Source organism: Myotis davidii, unplaced genomic scaffold, assembly GCF_000327345.1.
Source record: "Myotis davidii unplaced genomic scaffold, ASM32734v1 scaffold115, whole genome shotgun sequence".
Taxonomy (NCBI): Eukaryota; Metazoa; Chordata; class Mammalia; order Chiroptera; family Vespertilionidae; genus Myotis; species Myotis davidii.
Window position 1 is genome coordinate 5933873 of NW_006291010.1, and position 21372 is coordinate 5955244.

At 36.8% G+C, this 21372-nt stretch overlaps 1 protein-coding gene across 1 annotated transcript in view; it reads left to right on the forward strand.

Annotated features, from left to right (window-relative positions):
• NAALADL2 (N-acetylated alpha-linked acidic dipeptidase-like 2) overlaps window positions 1-14969 on the forward strand; it is a gene marked incomplete at its 3' end in the record, with an annotated part of 185988 nt that extends 171019 nt beyond the window's left edge. Inside the window, exon 2 of the mRNA XM_006764128.2 lies at window positions 14468-14969. Coding sequence (XP_006764191.1) covers window positions 14468-14969 — 502 coding nt within the window. The remainder of the gene's footprint in view (window positions 1-14467) is intronic.
• Window positions 14970-21372: the final 6403 nt, after the last annotated feature.

The window sequence follows — 21372 nt, forward strand, 5'->3', positions numbered from 1 at the left end:
AAACAGCTATGGCTGATCCTCAGCCCTGCCCTAAGAGGCCCTGTCGGGTCTCAGTGTCTCGAGGTAATTGCTGCAAGCACCTCTGAGAGAAAGCTGCCCTTGAATTATGCCTGTTGCAGACAGTGCAGTTTCTCCCCGTATGAGTCTGGGTTGCCAGAGACTATCCCAGAACTGGAATTCAGAGTGGGAGGTGTGTCTCCTTCCTGATTGAAAAAGAAAACCATGTCCTCAGTTGCCAGCCCTTTCCACGTGGGCCTCTGTACCTCTGCACTTTACTTCCGCACCTCCTCTGAGTCTCAGTGTGCTTTTCTCTTTCCTTCTAGTTGTAGAATTTCCACTCAGCCAGCCTTCCTGTGCTTCTAGATGATGTCCGTTTTGTCTTTTAGTTGTATTTTTGAAGTGAATGTGAGAGGCAGCAATTTCCGGTGTTTACCTATGCTGCCATCTTCGACATTGTTAATTATTAAGAGATTGTCAAAATTATGAACTAGTCCAACAAACATTTGCATGGGCAAAGAAGTATTGTAAACAATTCTGGATAATAAAAATATGAATAATAATTCTTGGGAGCAGATCAAAGAGAAAAATTCTATTGAAAATTAAAAATTAAAAAATGTTTAAAATTACAAACAGGCAGCCAGTAGCTATCAGGCTGGATGTAAAGGACATTTGAGGAAGCCACAAAGGAGTTTATTGAGGCTAGAGAGTGGCGGCTTATATCTCTGTGTGAATGTGAGAGGTATTCACTTCTGCTCCCTTTTCCTCTAAAAGACTCTAAGGAAGCTACATAGGGATAGAGATTACAGAAAAAAAATTTTTATTGTGGCTTTCATGTGATAGTTTTCTTAGTTTTCTCTCAACACAGCAGACTGGATAACAACACAAATTCTGGATCCACACTGCCTGGATTTAACTCCTAGAGCAAGGGGCTTCCACTCTCTCTTCTTTGCCTTTCTCTATAAAACCAGAAGGACAAAATGGTAACTTGACGTTGTCGTTCCAGTGATTAAATGAATTGACATAAGCAGAGGGTACATAGTGGTACATAAATGTGCTGTTTTTCCCTAATACTATACACTTTAACTCAATTAAATGAGTCAAAGTTATCTATTATTTACAACTTGTGTTGCAACGTATGTTCCTATTTCCTTAATTTTGGTTTTCTATATCATTAAAGATATGCTCCCTTTCACGTGGAAACTATAATATTTCTATTATGTTGGGCTTTCAAGTGCTTTAAATTACCCAGGAAACCATGAGAGAATTCCACACTTCACAGGATTGGAAATAATAATAAAGGAAGGAAAGTAAAAGAGTGCTTTGGTTCCTAAGGTATGACTGAGATGTAGAGATTTTGTTTGGGGACTATATACAGGTGATAGTTGTAGAGGATGATTGGAATGAAATATTTCACTGATCACAATAGCTGAAGGGTGCCTTTGTAGAAATGTTAGGGAGAATGGTCTTTAGTTCTTCATACGACATGTCAGAGAAGAGAACTCACAGCAGCAGGTTAAGGATAAGTTGAATTTTACTATTATTTTGAAGACTCAAGATTTGTCATATTTGGAATGGGCAAACAATCCTTGGTTTGGTCATTAGGTCATTTCAAATTTTAAAAATCCACTGATTTCTTACAGTTTAAGATATAGCATTCAATATATATATTTAGCCAGCTTTTTTTTTCAATAAATTTATGAGACGTCAATAATGAAATAGAGTAGAAAAGTAAAAATGAAATAATGGGAAAGCGTGAAGTGAGACCAAAAATATAAAGATAAGAGAAAGGATGTATTATGGGAAGAAAAAAAATAAATGAGAAAAGAAACTAAAATTCATGTGAGTAAAGTAATATTTGACATTAAAATTGAAATGATAGGTGAATTTAAACATTTTGAATGTATTATTATAAACTACCTTTCAATGGTGTCAATTATATAAAAGTTCTATTAAATGTTTTGCATTTAATGTCTTTGTGAATATTGCATTTTCTTGCCTTTTGCCTGACATTTAATTTCATATCAGCACTACTTTTATGTGCCATTGGAGGTCTTTCATTTTTTATAATATTCCTGGTCATAAATAAAATATAAATGACATAAGCATTACCCAGTCTAGCTTTTGGTAAATTGTTTAGTTGCTTTAATTTACCCAAAACTATTAATGTGCATGTATGTAAATTTTTAATAAAATTTAATGTCTTAATGTCAAACTGTCATACAAATGTAATATATTGCTAGAGTATTTTCATCCTGTTTTTCTTATTTAACACATTCTCTTTTATTGAAAAGGTTAACAGTTTCTAGCACTATCATACATAAGGAAAGGTCACTTATAGAAATAACTTGAATTTCCTACTTTAAAATAATGGTTTGTCACTTTTATTTTTAGACATAATTTCATTTTTGTATCAGCAGGGAGCCTAGAAGAACATTTTTGTTTAGCTTCAAATATATGTATATCCTTAATATGGCATTTAAAGTAAGAAAGAATAGCAAAATCTTGGGCAATTTGTTTCTCTTTTTTGTTGTTGCTTGAGATAATTCTTAATAGTATTACAATCTTGATTTTGTCATCAGTTTTCAATAGGAAGGTGCACAATTCTTAGTTTTCTTACCGTTAATATATTCCTATTATTTAGGAAAACATAATAATTCACTTAAACTAATGTTAGCCCCCAAATTAAGTGAATATATATATATTTATCTTATAAGGAGCATATCATGCTGTTAACTGTAATGAATTTCTTTGTCTTTTGAGTTAAATTACCAATTCTAATTTTCTTCAGCTCATGGCCTAACAGTATGAATGGTAAATTTTTAACATTTCGCTCTTACCTTTGGACCTTTTGCCCAGTGTAAAATTGAGGTCGTTCCTATGATACATATTTTCTTCCTAACTAAATTTTGAATGAGCATAAACATATTGTACCAACATGTACTTCTGGGCTGCTTTCCTTCCCACCGGTTAATCTCAGTATCATGATATATCAACACTTCTCTGTAATAACACTCTAAAGTCAAATGGGGATTTATGAAAATGGGGATTTTGTAAACTGAAAAACAGAGATCCGGTGCATTCATTGGGTTACCGCTCTGGGCCTGAAATAGTCTTCCTGTGTTAGTGTTTTAGGATACACAGTGATGTGAATTTTAGAATAAAGCCCCTCCAGTTTGTAGAAATCTGTTGATACTACAAAGCATAAAGATATTTAAAATGTAACTAATAAAGTACCTTTGAAAAATGTGAAAGATGGAGTGCTTAGTAGATAATAGCTTCATCTATTCCTGGAAATCCAAACGCCATAGTGAAAAAGCAGCAATTTAAGATCATTCATGTGGGCTGAAAGGATGGAAAATTGCAGTGTCTCTACTAAGCTAAGAGGTTTCTCCTAGCAGACAGCTCTCAAAGAGCCAAGTGGTGTTTGTATTGATGTGTTAACTCTTGACACCCTTAAAGCCCTCTCAGGCCGGAGTAAACCACACATAGTGGGGAGTAGAACAGGATGGACCAAAGGGTTTTTGTAGCTGAAAACAGGTCAGAAGCAGGTTGAATGTGAACAGTCGCTTTCAAGTTCTAAGCAGAGTTGTTTTGTTGTTTGTCCCCTTAGCAGTGGGATAAAAGAGGAATGTTGCCAGTGTTGCTAAGAAGAGATCTAAAATAGAGGCTGTGGTCTTTTCCTCACAGCAATGTTCTTGGAAGCAATTCGCCCTTATTCAACACCACAGTGCTGGGCAGCAGTGATGCCTGCCAGGGCTCTGTGGAGAGCAAACAACAGGATCCCCGAGATCCTGGAGTCAGAGCAACCCTTGGACATCTAAGCTTCAAGATAGGGACTTTCAGATTGAAAGGCAGAGACTCCCAGTGCTTGTGGTCACATTTGTGACATAACTGGGGATAAATAAGCCAATAAGATCTGAATTTGTTAACATCCTGCCAGCTTGGGGACTTTTAAAGAGTCTGAGGGTTATAATTTTTAAAAGAATAGGTTTGGGAATTTGACAGGTCAGTTGTGATACTCCAGCGGCTTGCACTTACTAGCTGTGAGAACTCAGGGAAATGACTTAACCTGTAAGCCTCAGATAACTCATCTATGAAATGGGAATAATACTAGTAAGATTATTTGATTCCTAGAGGCTCAGTGCATGAATTCGTGCACTGATGGGGTCCCTCGGCGTGGCCTGCAGGGATCGGCCTGAAGTCCAGCACTGCCTGCCACTCCTGCTCATCCCAGCCCTGCTGCGCTTGCCACTCCGTAGGCTCACTGCTGCTCTGCTGCAGTCTCTGGGCTGCAGCGGCCAGCCATGAGCCCTGTGCCAGTCAGTCAGCTGAGCAGTGCTCTGGCTGTGGGAGCGCACTGACCACCAGGGGGCAGCTCCTGTGTTGAGCGTCTGCCCCCTGGTGGTCAGTGTGCATCATAGCGATCAGTCAACTGGTCAAACGGTCGAATAGTCAAAGGGTCAAACAGTCGCTTAAGCTTTTATATATATAGATATAACATAATGTAAGTAAAGCCCAAGCATTATAGTGGATCCTGCCTCATTTTAAGGGTTCAATAAATTATCTATTAGCATGTAATTCTGGATAACATAGCATGGGAATCCTGTTACTTTTATGTATCCAAATCTAATTGTAAGAAATAATAAGGGAGACTCATAGATTTCTCTGACTGGATAGAGGAAAGTTTCATCCCAACATGGAAATCTGGGACTACAAAGAAAGATAAATTAGAAAAAACAGAATTAAAGGCAAACTCTTCAGCTGAGACTAACAGCCTTATACATAAGCAAGTGAGATCAGGCGAAGGCTGATGGGATTTGAGAAGACCCTGCAGATGCCTGTCTTTGCCTTGACTGCAGGGAAGTCCAGAATGGCATGAAAACTCAGTTATAGTGGCTTCCTTTTTCTGGACTATCAGAATTGTTTCCTACTCTGCTCTTCTTTATTTTATTTTTTGTGGTTTCATTTATCTCGTGTGTGTGCATTTCTAACATAAACCACTTCAAATACTCTGAAGGTGGAAAGGATGTAAATAATTGTAGAAGTAGATAAATATAGTACTTCTACCGATTTTACTATAAATGGAAATGATGACCACACACCCTCCCCACCCCCCAAAAAAGAGAGATATTCTAGGATCTAGGTAGAATCAAAACACCAAAAGGACCAGGAAAGGAGTCCATGCAGGAACTGGACCTGTTTGCACATCCCAAAGTAGATGTTGGTGAGACTTCAACTTGAATGATACATACTCTGAATAAAACTAAATGTTCAAACTACCCGATGAGGAAACACAGAGTATACTGTATTGTTTTAGTTCATTTAAATTAATTATTCTGTTTGCCAAATCATAAATTAAAATACATCATCTAATACTGAAAAACATTATCATAAATACAGGAACCCAGGTGGGCCCAATTAACGATTCACTTAGAGTGCGTTATACACAGTAATTGCAATTGCACGCAGGTACCTAAAGAAAGGCAGCCCACTCAGGGAACTGGCCAGGTGGTCATACATATGCAAGCAATATAAAACAAATTTACACAAACCTGCTGGATTTCATCAAATAATTTTCCCTCAAATGGTTTTTGACTGCATTTTGCAATTTATAGCTCATTAATTTGGCATGCTATAAGGGTACCCTTTTACATATCATTTAGAATCAAGGTAACTCAGGCCCCAGAGTAAAGTGAGTTTTATACTCTCCAACTTTATTATCTGCTAAATTCAATGCGCTATTGAATTTAAGAGTAGGCTTTGTCTAATTTTTTTTCTAAAAATGAAACACAAATAATAGGTTCCCTTTACTTTATATACACTCTAATTTCAATTAGTGAAGCATGAACAACAAATAATTATTGTCATTTCTTGTATGCAGTTGACACACAGCATTGCAATTAAATAAGAAATTCTTAATGCATTTACAGACACTATAGCAATTGCCAGGGCCATTTCACAAAACCAGATGGAAAAAAATCTCATTATACAGGAAAATTAAGTCAGGGAATAGAGTCTTCTGAATTACTGTTTTTATAGTTTTATCTTTTGCCCTGCTTTCAAATTGAGGCCATTAAAGCTTTCAACAACAGAAATGGATTCCACAAATATGGGCTTTATTTGTACAAACTAGGTTCATACTGAAAAATGTATGTCAACCCTTTTTAGGCTATAAGGAATAGTCAAATTTAGATTTAAAAATTCCTCTGGGCATTCATATAGTTCACTGGTACAGCATCTAAAGTACAGTGCACGAAGGTGCATAATGAATACCTTTCGATGATGCACTGACATTTCTAAGAAAGCATTTGCCTCAAATCAATCTGCTCAAACCAGCAAATGAGTTGACATTCAAAGCTTTAGGAAATGCTATATGAATATTTTTTTCCCATAGTACAATAAAGATTCAATCATAGAACTGTCATAGGAAATTGAGAACCTGCCTTCTGTTTTAAAGTTAATCTACCAGATCCATTTATTTATTTAACTTATAAAATGAATTGTTCTAGTAGGAAAGTCTTTAGATGTATTCCTAATTCTAATAAGATCTACACTGTTTGAGTTAAAATACTATTGGTATCATCATAGTCAATAAATCAAGTCAACCACTTATGACAAACATGTCTTTCTACAACAAACATTTATAACTCATAATTATCATTAATTCCTAGAACTATTAAACTGAACTCTTCAGCATTATGGAAAAGCTTTTTTTTTTTTTTTTTTTTGTTATTGTTGCTTTGTTTTCTGGAATTAGACTAACAAGAAATTTAACTCTGCAACAAAAACATATAGAATTGGTGGTAGTAAGTCAAATGCAATAATAGCATTGTATATAACACTAGAGGCCACAAATTTTGTGCACCGGGGCAGGGATTACCTCAGCCGGCCTGCACCCTCTTGTAATCCAGGAGCACTGTCTCCTAACTGCTTGCCTGCCTGCTCGCTCCTAACCATTCACCTGCCTGCCTCATTGCCCCTAACCACTCTGCCTGCCTGCCTGATCACCCCTAACCATTCACCTGCCTGCCTGATCACCCCTAAACACCTCTGCCTTGGCCCCCGCTACCTCAGCTTTGTCTAGAATGACATCCGGAAGGTCGTTCAGCTGCCCGGTCTAATTAGCATCTTATACTTTTATCATTATAGATTAGCCAGACTTTCCTTTCGTCTACCTGAACCTTAGCTAATGATTAATAGATATTTCCCACTCTTAAAAGTGCTTGAGTACATCACTGCATTTCTTATTATCTCCAGGTCTTGTTATTGAAACTTAAGTCTCCTACTCATAATTTGATTTATTCAAAGCTATACTTCAAAACTGTAAGCTCCAGCCTGTCTGGCATGGCTCGTTGAGCATTGACCTATGAACTGGGAGTTCACGGTTCGATTCCTGTCAGGGCATATGACTGGGTTGCAGTCTTGATCCCCGTGTACGGTGTTCAAGAGGCAGCCAATCAATGATTCTCTCTTAATCGTGAATGTCTCTGTCTCTTTCTCCCTCTCCCTTCCTCTCTGAAATAAATAAAAAATATATTTAAAAAATAAAATAAAATTGTATGCTCCATATATTTCCAATTTCTTAAACTCTATAAAATTATTGAGTGATCCTTTATTAGTGAATCAATTAAATGTGTTAGATGTTGTTATAAGCACCTTCAATAATTTATGTCATTATTTCCATTTTACAAATGTGGAATCTAAGCATAAAGATATTAAATAACTGGTATATATTCTATAGCAGAGCAAGAATTCCAATTAGGTAGTCTGACTATAGAGTCCACTAATTGAGAGATTGATAAGACCAGGTCATTACATAACAAACTTCCTTATTATAATTGCTGAGCAAGAAAATAATAGTACTATGATTATATTTTTAAATAGCATTAGTAATATATAACATGTTAAAATTTTTTTGTAAGATGTATTTACCATCTAAAATAGTTGCTATCCATTGTGTAAGGCTGTTCTGCAGCAGCTAGCGATTGTACTTCACAAGTTAAAATGTTAGCCTTTTTCAGTATCCATCTTTTATTTTTGTATAATTTATATTGCTTCACCCAGTAAAAATAGTGAAAAAAGGCATTCAAGGTATCAATTTATTTTTAAATGAATCATATGCTCAGTAAGAATACAAAGTTTTTTATTATTGATTTAAGCCTATAATAGCCTAGAAAAAAAATGTCTTTTAGTTCAATTAGAATCTGCTTTTTTCCTTATAAAGGGATAAGTGTAAGTAGCCTTTCCTTATTCATGGTTTTGCTTACCTGTCATCAACTGTGATCTGAAAATATTAAAAATTTCAGAAATAAACAATTCATGAGTTTTAAACTATATGGCTTCCTGAGTGGAGTGGTGAAATCTGATGGCTGTCTGTTTTGTCCTCCCTGAGAGTGAATCTTCCCTTTTTCCAGGCTCCCCAAGTTGTAGGTGCTCCCGCCTGTTCGTCACTTTGTAGCTGTCTCAGTAATCAGATGGACTGTCCTAGCATTGCTGTGCTTGTGTTCAAGTAACCTTTATTTTCCATAGCAACGGCTCCAAAATGCAAGAGTAGTGATGCAGGCAAGTTGCATATACCAAATAGAAGGTGTTAACAGCTTCCTTTAAGTGAAATTATGAAAGTTCTTGACTTAAGGAAAGAAAAAAATTGTAACTGCTGAAGTTGCTAAAATCCACATTAAGAATGAATTTTCCATTCATGACATTGTGAAGAAGGAAAAAGAAATCTGTGCTAGTGTTTCCGTTGTAGCTCAAAACTGCAAAAGTAATGACTACAGTGAATGATAAGTACTTAGTTAAGATGGAAAAGGCACTAAATTTGTGGATGGAAATGTTTTGGGAAATTTGTCAGAAATTAAATCTTTGAGAGACAGATGACATTCATGTATCGTTTATTACAGTATATTGTTATAATTATTCTGTAATCATTAGTTGTTGTTAATCTCCTACTGTGGCAATTTATAAATCAAACTTTATCATAGGAATGAAGACTATATACACACACACACCGAGTGGCCAGATTATCATGACCACCCCATCAGTACTTCGTTGGGCCACCTTTTGCCTTCAATACTGCGGCGATTCTTCTTGGCATTGACTCCACGAGATGTTGAAAGGTGATGTGAGGAACCTGACACCATGCCTGATGAATAGCACCGTCCAGTTCTGTGAGATTTGATGGTTGTGGAACCAGCTGCCTGATGGCTCTTTTAACTTCATTTCACAAATGCTCCATTGGATTGAGATCTGGTGATTGTGGGGGCCACCTAAGCAAGGTAAAGTCTTCTCATGTTCTTGAAAGCACTCCTGCACAATAGGCGCACCGTGGCATGGCGCATTGTCTTGTTGGAAGAAGCCGTCTCCATTGGGATACGCCATCAACATGATAGGATGAACTTGATCAGCAAGAATACTTAGGTATGTTGTGCTATTCAGACATTATTCCACATGAAGTAAAGGGCCCAAATCATGCCAGGGAAACATACCCCAAACCATAACACTGCCCCCACCAGCTTGAAGGGTTGTACTCACGCATGTGGGGTGCATGCTTTCATGCTGTTTCCGCCAAGTTCTCACTCTGCCATCTGCATGATGCAACTGGAAACATGACTCATCGGATCACATGACTTTTTTCCAATGCTTGACTGTCCAATCCTTGTGTTCCTGTGCGAATTGGAGACATTTTATCTTGGTAACTGCAGACAGCAAAGGTGTTTGAACAGCCCTTCAGCTGTTTTGCTGATACTCGCTCCATGGTTACAATCGCCAATAATCATCCCACGTTCAAAGGCTGTTAAATTGCGTTGTTTACCCATATCTTTAAAAAAAAGTCACTTCTACTGTCATGGTAAACAATCTGCTTCCCTATTTATAATGGTCTGGCCCTCTAGCAACTTCAGTGCGAAATTATGACTAATTTGCCTAAAACGTTAGGTGGTCATAATAATCTGGCCACTCAGTGTATATATGGTATTATACTATCTGAGGTTTCAGGTATCCATGGGGTGTCTTGGAACTACTCTCTGTAAATAAGAGGGAACTATTCTCTATAAAAAGTAAATGTTTTAGTATATTAAATTTCAAAAACAATTCAGCCCTTGGCGTGGGTCTGGGTGGGAAGGAATCCAACCTAAATGAATAAGATGTGTTGAAAACATGGAGAATATATTCAACTTTTCCTAAAAATTGCTCTTTATAGAAAAGACCAGTGGCACAATATAGACTCTAAGGATGTTATGGATATTCCTATTTAAAGAAATGCCACAAGTTTCTATGACCTGCCCTATGCCAAAGTACTTGTCTTTTAGAGAAAGATTCATGGGGTAGATTCAAAATCTTTTTTTAAATTACTCATGTGGAGTAGCTGTAAGATACTATGACAGTATAAATTAAATGAATCTTGTGAGTCAGTAATAGAAAATATATGGTCAAATGGCATAATATATGATATTTAAGACATGCTGATTTTGCTGAAGATTTCTTTTTATAATATTTTCACTACAGTTGGGAATTGAAATGTTCTGGTGAAAGAAATGTGATATGTCCTTTACCATTCTCACAGGACATAGGTATTTTAAAGAACACTACATTCTTTGTGGGACTTATGGAATAATTTGTTCTCACTCAAAATTGAATATGTTATCAAAGTTTTATTTGCTTAGTAGTTTTTCACTCAGTTTTATTTTTAGGTGGATTGATGGATTAAATGAAACAAAACTGTGAGGACAGAGATTTATATTTTTGCAAAAGCTATCCCATTTCCCTTAAAAGCAAGACAATTTGAAACAAATGTGGATATGTATTTTTAAACTAATAAGTAGTTAAAATAGTTTATTGTACATGTTATCACATACTTATTTCCTTGGTAATTTTCCTGAAATACTTGGATTTTGTTACATCAAGTGCTCCATTCACCTTTGATTCAGATGCTGCTCTCCGGGAAGATAGAATTTAGTGAAAATTTACAAATGCATAATGAGTTCAAAGTGTTAGTAAGGATGTCAGGTAGATATCCATCATAATGAGAAGTTAATATCTGTATCTGCATTACATTCTAATTGATGGCTCTGTCTGATATTTGAAAAGCGTTAAATTGCTGATGTACATGTGATGGAATGCCTATTGTCAGGCTAGAAATGAAAACTCTGCCTCATCACTGCAGTTGTTTTCTGAGTGATTTGTAGAGAAGTGACTTTGAATGGTCATATTAGAGGTCAGAATTAGAGATTTCACATTTTAGTAGTAACTCCTATGTGTCAAGTCTTCCTTCAACATAAACTATGTTCTGTAATTCAATTTTTGAAAAAGCTTTAGAGAAAGACACTTGAGTCATTAAAATTAGAGGAAAAAATCTAGAAAGCCACAGCGGAACTGTGTTTAAGTAAATTAATCAATAATACATGAACTGAGTGATTAAAGAAATAATATCATAATATCATGTCAAGATAACAGGAATTTATTGATGTTTAAGCCAAACAGGGGAAAAAAAAGAATGACTAGTGCTAAGAAATTGCAGTATTTTATAATGTATGTTTAAATAAGTTGAATTGTGGAATATTCAAAAATTTACCACCAACTTTTCCATCTCACATTTTTATGAAACTGCAGTTACCTTAAGATTAATATATATACTATTATATATGTATGTGTGTGAGTGTACATGAATTTCATGCAACCTCCTCCTCTTCTCTACAATATCTTGCAGAATTATATAATTTCTTCTGCATTATCGAACTAATTTTTATTTCTTTCCAGCAATCTTTGGCAATCCTCCCTTCTCTAATACTAGAAATGTCCCTTCTGACCCATGCAGCATTCAATGGATGTGTTAGGTTCACTGTCTCAATTCTAATGACAACACTTTGAGATTTATATTATTATCACACACATTTCACAGAGGAATACCCTGTGTTGCAAAGACGTTAAACCTTCTGGCCAAGATCACCTTCCCTAGTTTTTCTCTAAATGTCTGGCTCGTGTGCTGCATCTTTAGCCACAGCATACTACTCTGGTCTTTTCAGGTGGTCCACACACTATGCATTCTCATTATTCTGCCTGCTTATAGATTTCCCTCTGCCAGGATGCCCTCCTCTCTTTTGTTATAAGTACCTTAGAGGTCACTTGGGAAATCCTTTCTCAGCTTCTCTATAGAATCAATCATTCCTGATTCTCCCTTCCATTTTGCATATTTTGACTTATTTGTTTATGTATTTGTTTCTCTGGTTGTAGTGTTCCTTGCTTGAGCAATAGGGACCTGTCCCACTACCTGACATGCCTTAGATTTTCATCTTTATTGACTCAACTCTAGGTAAGTGGAAATCCTAGTTCATAGGGTAGTAGATGAGAATCTAGTCAGGATTACAATGTTTATTTTGTAAAGTTTAATATTTAATTATATTTGGACTTTTTTAAACATTCAGGATATTTTAATTCATGAGCTCCTGCCAGCCAGGATTGGCGCTGTGTATACACATAATTCTGTGCATCATGCCACTTCCTTTTATAAAGACCTTGTTTGTATCTTTTTCATTAGAGTTTATTTGTCAACCACTGGCTATTAGGCAATTGGATAATCAGTTGTCAGGTGAGCTCTGTTCTTTATCCACAGTGGAGTACATAGAATACTCATAAAACATAGTGAGGGATCTTAGATTCCAGCTGGGATGACATACCTAATACACGGAAAATTTTGTTGTAAATTCTCTTAATCTGCAACCATAACACACAAGTGGGTTACTGAATACAGACTGAAGACCACTTGTAGTTAATTAGCCTAGTTATCCTAATATCTCTCTGCAGGATACTACAAACTGTCATCCAAGACTGTGTAGGGAGGAAAACCTCCATCTGCCATTTCTGTAGCAAGGTTATGAAACCAAACTCTCCTAGGCCAGCAAAGGGGATTTGTTTGTTTGTTTTTTGGGGGGATAGGTGCCATCCAAGACTTTTATTCAAATTTCAATTAGTGAGGCCAATTCATGTCACTAACTGCATAACTCCATGGAATATCATGGTCTTCTGTGGCAGCCTTAAATTTCTCTAATCCTTTTGATTACTCATGACTATGTGGTATACTGTATCTTTCTTCTTGTATTTCTATAGAGTTGCTATATAGGCAGAGCAATTTCATTTAATAATAGCTTTGTCAATGTAAATCGTTCAGGAGTCTTTTTTTTTCTTTCCCCTTCACCTACCAAACTGCAGTTTTATTGCTTCTGCCCTTGTTTTTTTCTTTTTCTTTTTTTTAAAAATTTTATTTTTTATTACAAAGGGTATTACATATGTGTCCTTTTTTCCCCCCGCACTAGACAGTCCCCTAGCCTCCCCTATTCCCCAGTGTCTTATGTCCATTGGTTATGCTTATATGCATGCATACAAGTCCTTTGGTTGATCTCTTACCCCCCTACCTCCCGCCCCCGAACCCTCCCCGGCCTTCCCGATGCAGTTTGACACTCTGTTTGAGGCAGCTCTGCCTCTGTATCTATTATTGTTCAAAAGTTTATAATGGTCTCAATTATCCATGAATAAGTGAGATCATGTGGTATTTTTCTCTCATTGACTGGCTTATTTCACTTAGCATAATGCTCTCCAGTTCCATCCATGCCGTTGCAAATGGTAAGAGTTCCTTCCTTTTTAGAGCAGCATAGTATTCCATCGTGTAGATGTACCACAGTTTTCTAATCCATTCATCTACTGATGGGCACTTAGGCTGTTTCCAGATCTTAGCTATGGTGAATTGTGCTGCTATGAACATAGGGGTGCATATATCCTTTCTGATTGGTGTTTCTGGTTTCTTGGGATATATTCCTAGAAGTGGGATCACAGGGTCAAATGGGAGTTCCATTTGTAGCTTTTTGAGGAAACTCCATACTGTCTTCCATAGTGGCTGCACCAGTCTGCATTCCCACCAGCAGTGCACAAGTGTTCCTTTTTCTCCACATCCTCTCCAGCACTTGTCGTTTGTTGATTTGTTGATGATAGCCAGTCTGACAGGTGTGAGATGGTACCTCATTGTTGTTTTGATTTGCATCTCTCGGATGATTAGTGACTTTGAGCATGTTTTCATACCTTGTTTTTTTCTTAATAATGATTTTGAAAATGAGTAAGCATAAATATTTCCTTCATTGAATACATTACACTCAATGCAACTGTGCATTGTGACTTATTCTCTTGAGCTTCAAAGGTAAATTTGTACATGTGTATGTGTGTGTGTGTATTTTGTGTTCTCATAAGTTTTTCTACCAAGTACCATATACTTTTATTTTTAATACAATATCTTCTTTTCCTACAGTAACATCGATAGCAAAACATGGTTAACTTATATGTGATTTTTCCATGGGGGCAATGCATTTCTGTGGATAATCACTAAAATTTTATGGACACATCATACAGTTTATTGTTTTATTTTTACCTTGGGGTTTTTCTTTATTATTTATTTTAAGAAGCAATATCTTTCTTGTTTTCACAGGTAAGAAGATGGCCTATCAAAAAGTCAATGCAGATCAAAGAGCTCCAGGGCATTCACAGTACTTGGACAATGATGACCTTCAAGCCACTGCCCTTGACTTAGAGTGGGACATGGAAAAGGAACTGGAGGAGCCTGGTTTTGACCAGTTTCACCTAGATAGTGCAGAGAATCAGAACCTGGAGAGTTCAGAGACTGCAGACCTCAATCTTGATTCCATTCAACCAGCAACTTCACCCAAAGGCAGGTTTCAGCGACTTCAAGAAGAGTCTGACTATGCTACCCGCTATACAAGATCTGCACCAAAGAGCAACCACTGCACCTTTTGCCGCCTTTTAAAAATACTTTGTACAGCCATCATTTTGTTTATTTTTGGAATTTTGATAGGCTATTATGCACATAAAAATTGCCCTTCAGATGCCACATCTTCAGGAACACTTGATCATCAGTTATATCAAGAGATTCTCAAGACAATCCAAGCAGAAGATATTAAGAAGACTTTCAGGTAGGAAAAAAAGAAATGGATGTTGGTGGGGATGCATTTTCTGGAAAGACGTTTTAGGGAGTACTGAACAGGTGATTTTGCCATGGTGTAAGATTAACCTTGTAAGATGAGAGATATAACTTACTGGGACATTCTTCACAGAAGGGGGTCTACATTTTCAGACTTATGATATTGTAATATAAATTAATGATGCTGCTTTATTAATTGATAATAACAATTGTGAGTACTATGAAGACTAACAGACTTAAGCCAGTGCATTTTTCCATCTTGGGAAGTCCAGGTATGCCAAATTGAGATGCAAAGACTCATGTAATAAAAACTAAGGTGTTAACTATATGATTGAATTTTAACAACCCCAGAATAAAATAAACCTGCTTTTTGGGGCAGAAGTAACTGCCTCTTATGGTCAGGAGCACTGGTAGTATTTGGCCTTCTACATCCCTGAGCTTTCCAATGAGCACATTTTTATTGAAACACATTGGGTTCAGGCAATTCCAAAAACTCATCTTCCTCTTTAAGGTAAGTTGCCATTTGACTTGTCTTGCCATAATGTGTTGATTATGGCTATGTAATCTCTATACTGGATCCCATCATAGGAATTAGTTTTATTTAAATTGTAGAGATGGATTTTTCCCCTCTGTAAGGGGGAAACCCCTATTTCCATCAGACCAACTAATGGCAGCAAGAACCCTGAATTAATGGCTACCCAATCCTGCCAAAGAGTCCAAAATCTTAGAACTCTACTTGTTAGCATCTACTGTATTGTTATGATCCTTCTTAAACTGACCTAAAATGAGGAACTCTCTGTTTCAGCTATCTAGAAATAAAACAATAATTTTCTCCAAGTTTAATTAAATCTGTGCTCAGTTGCCCTACTTTAATATTCTTTGTCATAAGAAAGTAAACAGCCCTGCCCTAACCGGTTTGGCTCAGTGGATAGAGTATCAGCCTGTGGACACAATGGTTGGTCCCAGGTTCGATTTCAGTCAAGGGCATGTACCTTGGTTGCAGGCTCAATCCCCAGTGAGGGTTGTGCAGGAGGCAGCTGATTGATGTGTCTCTCTCATCGATGTTTCTAACTCTCTATCCCTCTCCCTTCCTCTCTGTAAAAATCAATAAAATATATTTTTTTAAAAGAAAGTAAACAGTCCTGTTGCTTCTCTCCCCTGTTCTTTGAACTCAGACACTAGATTTGTTTGCTTGTTATAGTATCATTGTCTATCCTGTGCTAACAGCATCTTTATTCTTCTCACCCCTCCCTTTCCACATCTATCACTCGTTTACTTCCTTCTATTCAAGAACCATGATACCCCTTTTACCAAGGAGTAAAAGTTCCCATTCAAGAAAGCTGACAACTGCATGTTCTTTCCTGTCTTCATGAGAGAAAAGCCAGCCTAAAGAAAAGCTAGCTGTGGAGTTCATGGAAGACCCATGGACTGCTTTATGGTTATGATAACAGTAGAAAGACTCCTTTAAATAAGTGATTTTTCTTTCCTCAGATACCACACCAATATATTTTTGCTGTTATCTTTTTGTGCAGATGCAAGTCTTGATGGTGATACCATTGGCAACTGTTCTCCAGTCTCCAGCTATACTTTGTCACCATTTCTGTTCTTCCTCTGCCTTATATATATATATATATATTTTTATTTCTGTCTTGTTTTCCCTTCATATTTTTTATTTCTCTTTGATTTCAGTAATAAAGGGATTGAGAGCAGGAAGGTTGGGATAAATGAAGAGGGCAATGAAACAACTGGCATTTTAATAGGAGAAAAAGATGTAAATAGATAGCAAAACTGTACATAATTTGATATACGCAAATGATAACAGAATGAATTTAACAGTAATGGAGTGATGGTTCCTATAGGAAGTTTTACCTATTCTATTATTGATCTATCCAGATAACAAGTGAACATTGTCGTAAATTTAATTACAAAAGAAATACATAGGATAAGATTTATTTAATTATGCATAGTATTTTCTTGCTCTAGATTTTAGATATAGCAACTCCTTCACTTAGGATATCTCAGTGTTATGCAGAATGACATTAATTCTCTCAACTGACTGGATCAACTCACTGATGAGAAGTTACTCTCTTTCAATCCTTAAGCATTTGGTCAGAGCCATAGTAGCACCCACTAATAGGATGAATGATGATTAATTATAGAAGGATCTTTAAATATAATGACCTTCTCAATCCTGACATCCTATGGAATAAAGAGGTGATATGCAAATTGAATGTCACACCCTTCCAAAAGATGGCCACCCCCATGGGGACACAAGATGGCCACCACAAGATGGCTGGCAGGGGAGGGCAGTTGGGGGTGACCAGGCCTGTAGGGGAGGGCGGTTGGAGGTGACCAGGCCGGCATGGGAGGTAAGTTGGAGGCAATTGGGCCAGCAGGGGAGGGTAGTTGGAGGCAATCGGGCTGGCAGGGGAGCAGGTAGGCATCCATCAGGCTGACAAGGGAGTGGTTAGGGCAGTGGTTCTCAACCTTCTGGCCCTTTAAATATAATTCCTCATGTTGTGACCCAACCATAAAATTATTTTCATTGCTACTTCATCACTGTAATGTTGCTACTGTGAATCATAATGTAAATATCTGATATACAGGATGGTCTTAGGTGACCCCTATGAAAGGGTCGTTTGACCGCCAAAGGGGTCGTGACTCACAGGTTGAGAACCGCTGGGTTAGGGGGTGATCAGGCTAGCAGACAGGCGAGTGGTTGGGAGCCAGCAGTCCTGGATTGTGAGAGGGATGTCCAACTGCCGGTTTAGGCCTGAAACCAGCAGTCGGACATCCCCCGAGGGATCCCAGATTGGAGAGGGTGCAGGCTGGGCTGAGGGACACTCCCTGCCCAGTGCATGAATTTCATGTGCCAGGCCTCTAGTGTTCAGATACTATGCATCCTCTGAGGCCTGGTTCAGGTGCTAATTTCATGATGCTCTCTGATCTCTCACCAGTTGAGTTCTCTCACTCTTAGCTTGCAACTCTCAGTACTTTGTTTTCTCTCTTTTTGTTGGCATGAATCACTGTCTACTTGCAGTAGAGAAAGAAGACTATCAGTCTGACATACTAGTAGTACTTGAGTGATGGTATGCAGACACCCAGTAAATGTTTACTGCAGGATAGAACGAGCCCAGAATACAGACCTTTTTGATAAAACCTTCACTTCCATGCACATTATCCTTTGTTTGTTTATTCTTATAGCAAAGGTGGAAATTTATTGAGAAACAAGCACAAGACTCCCACGTGGGGAGGAGGAAAAGATTCCCACAGCACAGACTCCCACGTGGGGAAGGGAAAAGAGTCCCTTATCATTTATTTTAAAAGAATGTTCACATGGTCCCCAATTTACAATGGTCTGACTTAGAATTTTTTTTTTTTGTCTTTGTGATGATACAAGTAGAAAGCATGCTTTAAATTTTGAATATATAGCTAGCCTTTTCCCAGACTAGCTATATATGGCACAGTACTCTTCCATGGTCCTGGGCAGTGACAGTGAGATGATTTTGCTCAACTGTAACCTAATGTAAGTGTTCTTAGTGTGTTTAATGTAGGTTAAGCTAACCTATGATGCTCAGCAGGTTAGGTGTATTAAATGCATTTTATATTTACAATATTTTAACTATACAGCGGGTTTATCTGCATGTAACCTCATTGTTAATCTAGGAGCGTCTGTATACTCTAGTTGTTAATCTGTATTATTGAACTTTGAAATTAAAGTCATATATATGATTTTTGGAACATATTTTATCTACATTCTCATAGTGTGTACTAAAAAGTTGTTTTAAAAGGTAAAGGATTTTCTTTTCTCTGTGTAAACATGGGCTGACTATCTACTATATTCAAGTTTTTAATAATATTCTGTATAATCTATATGGCATTCTCTTTCTATAAAGAAAAAATGGAAAGTAAAAAGGTATCTCCATGATCATAAGCATTTGGAGATAAAAAGTAAATCCCTCACAGTTCTGCTTAAGCCCTACTATTTCAGGACATTGTTTCAGTCTCAGTCTAGCTCTGCTGAAGGCTTGCTTTCTTCCTGCTCAATTTCAGGTAAATTCAAAGAATGCTCTATCTCTCTCTATTCTCTCCTCCTTCCCGACCCCTCCAACCCCACAGTCATACACATACAAATTATTTTATCCTGAAGGTTACATGCTAAAGTTAGGTTTCATAATTTCCTAGTAAGCACATTTCTTTTCGTGTTATAAAATCATTTTCACAGAAAGCATCAGGGTTAAGTTGTTAAGGATCAAAATGCAGGAATCTTTAGTTTTTCTAATTTGGTTTTTGTTGAATTCTTAGTGGGAGAAATATATTGTACATAATTAGAAGACTCCTTTGCAGTGACTATGTCCTATAGTCAATGAAATATTTCCATCAAATATACCAAGGTTAGCTGTGCTTACCAGCTGCCTATCCTGAAAAAAATATTCAACTTAAGGCTTGTCACATTTTTCTTACATCTTTTGCTGCATTGACTATAACATGCTTTTTCGTCCATTCATTTCTTGATCTTATTCATTCCAAAAAAGGAACAAGATCAGTCAGATGTAGTACAAGATGAAAACAAACCTTTTTCTTTGAGCATCAAGTATGTCAGTTTCCTGTGGATTCATTTGACGTTCCAGCACTCTTTCTATAGAAAAGTAGGTAATGTTCACATTAAGTAAAGTATAACTTAAACGTGGAAAGGTTGGGGCCTGATTACACACTACTCTCATGTTTCTTTCAGTACCAATAAAATCAAGATTTAAATGGCTCACATGACCTTTTGAGATTTGCAATTTGAAAATCTCAACCCATGTCTTAGACATTAAGCAATATATTTGAATATTGCAGTTTAAAGTATTGATTTCATAATATCATACAGCAGTTTACAGGGGAAATTAAAATACATGTGGAAAATGATTAAGCGATATTTATCAAACGACATTAAGTACTTTATTACAGTCACTTGAAATGGATGTTTTTAGGGGATAGGAAGGGAGTGAAATTGTCTGGTGAATCAGATTCCCAAAAATTGATGATGAATGCTTTCTCCCTACTGCCCCCATCCTGGGACACTATTATTAACTATTATTAACATGTCACAGCATAGAGAGGTAATTTTATTTTCCAAATTTTAGATGCCTATATATAGCCACAGTGTGATGGTTAATTCTATGTATCAACTTGGCTAGGTCACAATGCACAGATATTTGATCAAATATTATTCTAGATGTTTCTGAGAAGGTACTTTTAAAATGAGATTAACATATAAATCAATAGACTTTTAGTAAAGTAAATTACCTTCTATAATGTGGGTGGGTTTGATCCAGTTGGTTGAAGGTTTAATAGTAAAGAGACTAACCTTTCAGGAAGAAGAAAGAATTCTACCAGCAGACTGCTTTTGAACTTGAACTGCAGTTCTTCTCAGGGTCCACAGCCTACTCTCGCCTATAGATTTTGAACTTGCCAAGACTCCACAATTGTGTGAGCCTATTCCTTAAAATAAATTTCGCTCTCTCTCTACATATACTTAAAGTTAGTTTTGTTTTTTCTGGTGAGCCTTAACTAAACATATATGCAGGTTTAGGGAACTTAAATAAACCAACATAATTTGGCTGTTGTTTTTGTTTTAATTTTTTTTTACTGCAGAATAATTTATTTAGATGTTATGATTCAATTTAATAATAAGAAGCATATATACTGAAATTTTGAAAAAGCCTAAAGCCTATCTTTAATCTTATTTTTTAAATTGTTTTAAAATATTACAAATAGTACATATGCCTCCTTTTTTTCCCATTGACCTCCCCCTAGCTTCCCTTACCCCCCAGCACATATAGTCACCCCGCCCCCCAATGTCTTGCATCCATTGGTTATGCTTATATGCATGCATACAAGTCCTTTGGTTGATCTCTTACCCCAACCCCCCCAAACCTCCCCTGCCTTCCCACTATAGTTTGACAGTCTGTTCAATGCTTCTTTGCCTCTGTATCTATTTTTGTTCATCAGTTTATAATGTTATCTATATTCCACAAATGAGTGAAATCATGTGGTATTTATCCTACACTGACTGGCTTATTTCAGTTAGCATAGTGCTCTCCAGTTTAATCCATGCTGTTGCAAATGGTAAAAATTCTTTCTTTTTTAAAGCAGTGTAGTAGATATACCACATTTTTTTCTAATCCACTCATCTGCTGATAGGCACTTAGGCTGTTTTCAATCTTAGCTATAGTAAATTATGCTGCTATAAACATAAGGGTGCATATATCCTTTCTGATTGGTGTTTCTGGTTTCTTGGGATATATTCCTAGAAGTGGTATCACTGGGTCAAATGGGAATTCCATTTTTAATTTTTTGAGGCAACTCCATACTGCTTTCCACAGTGGCTGCACCAATCTGTATTCGCA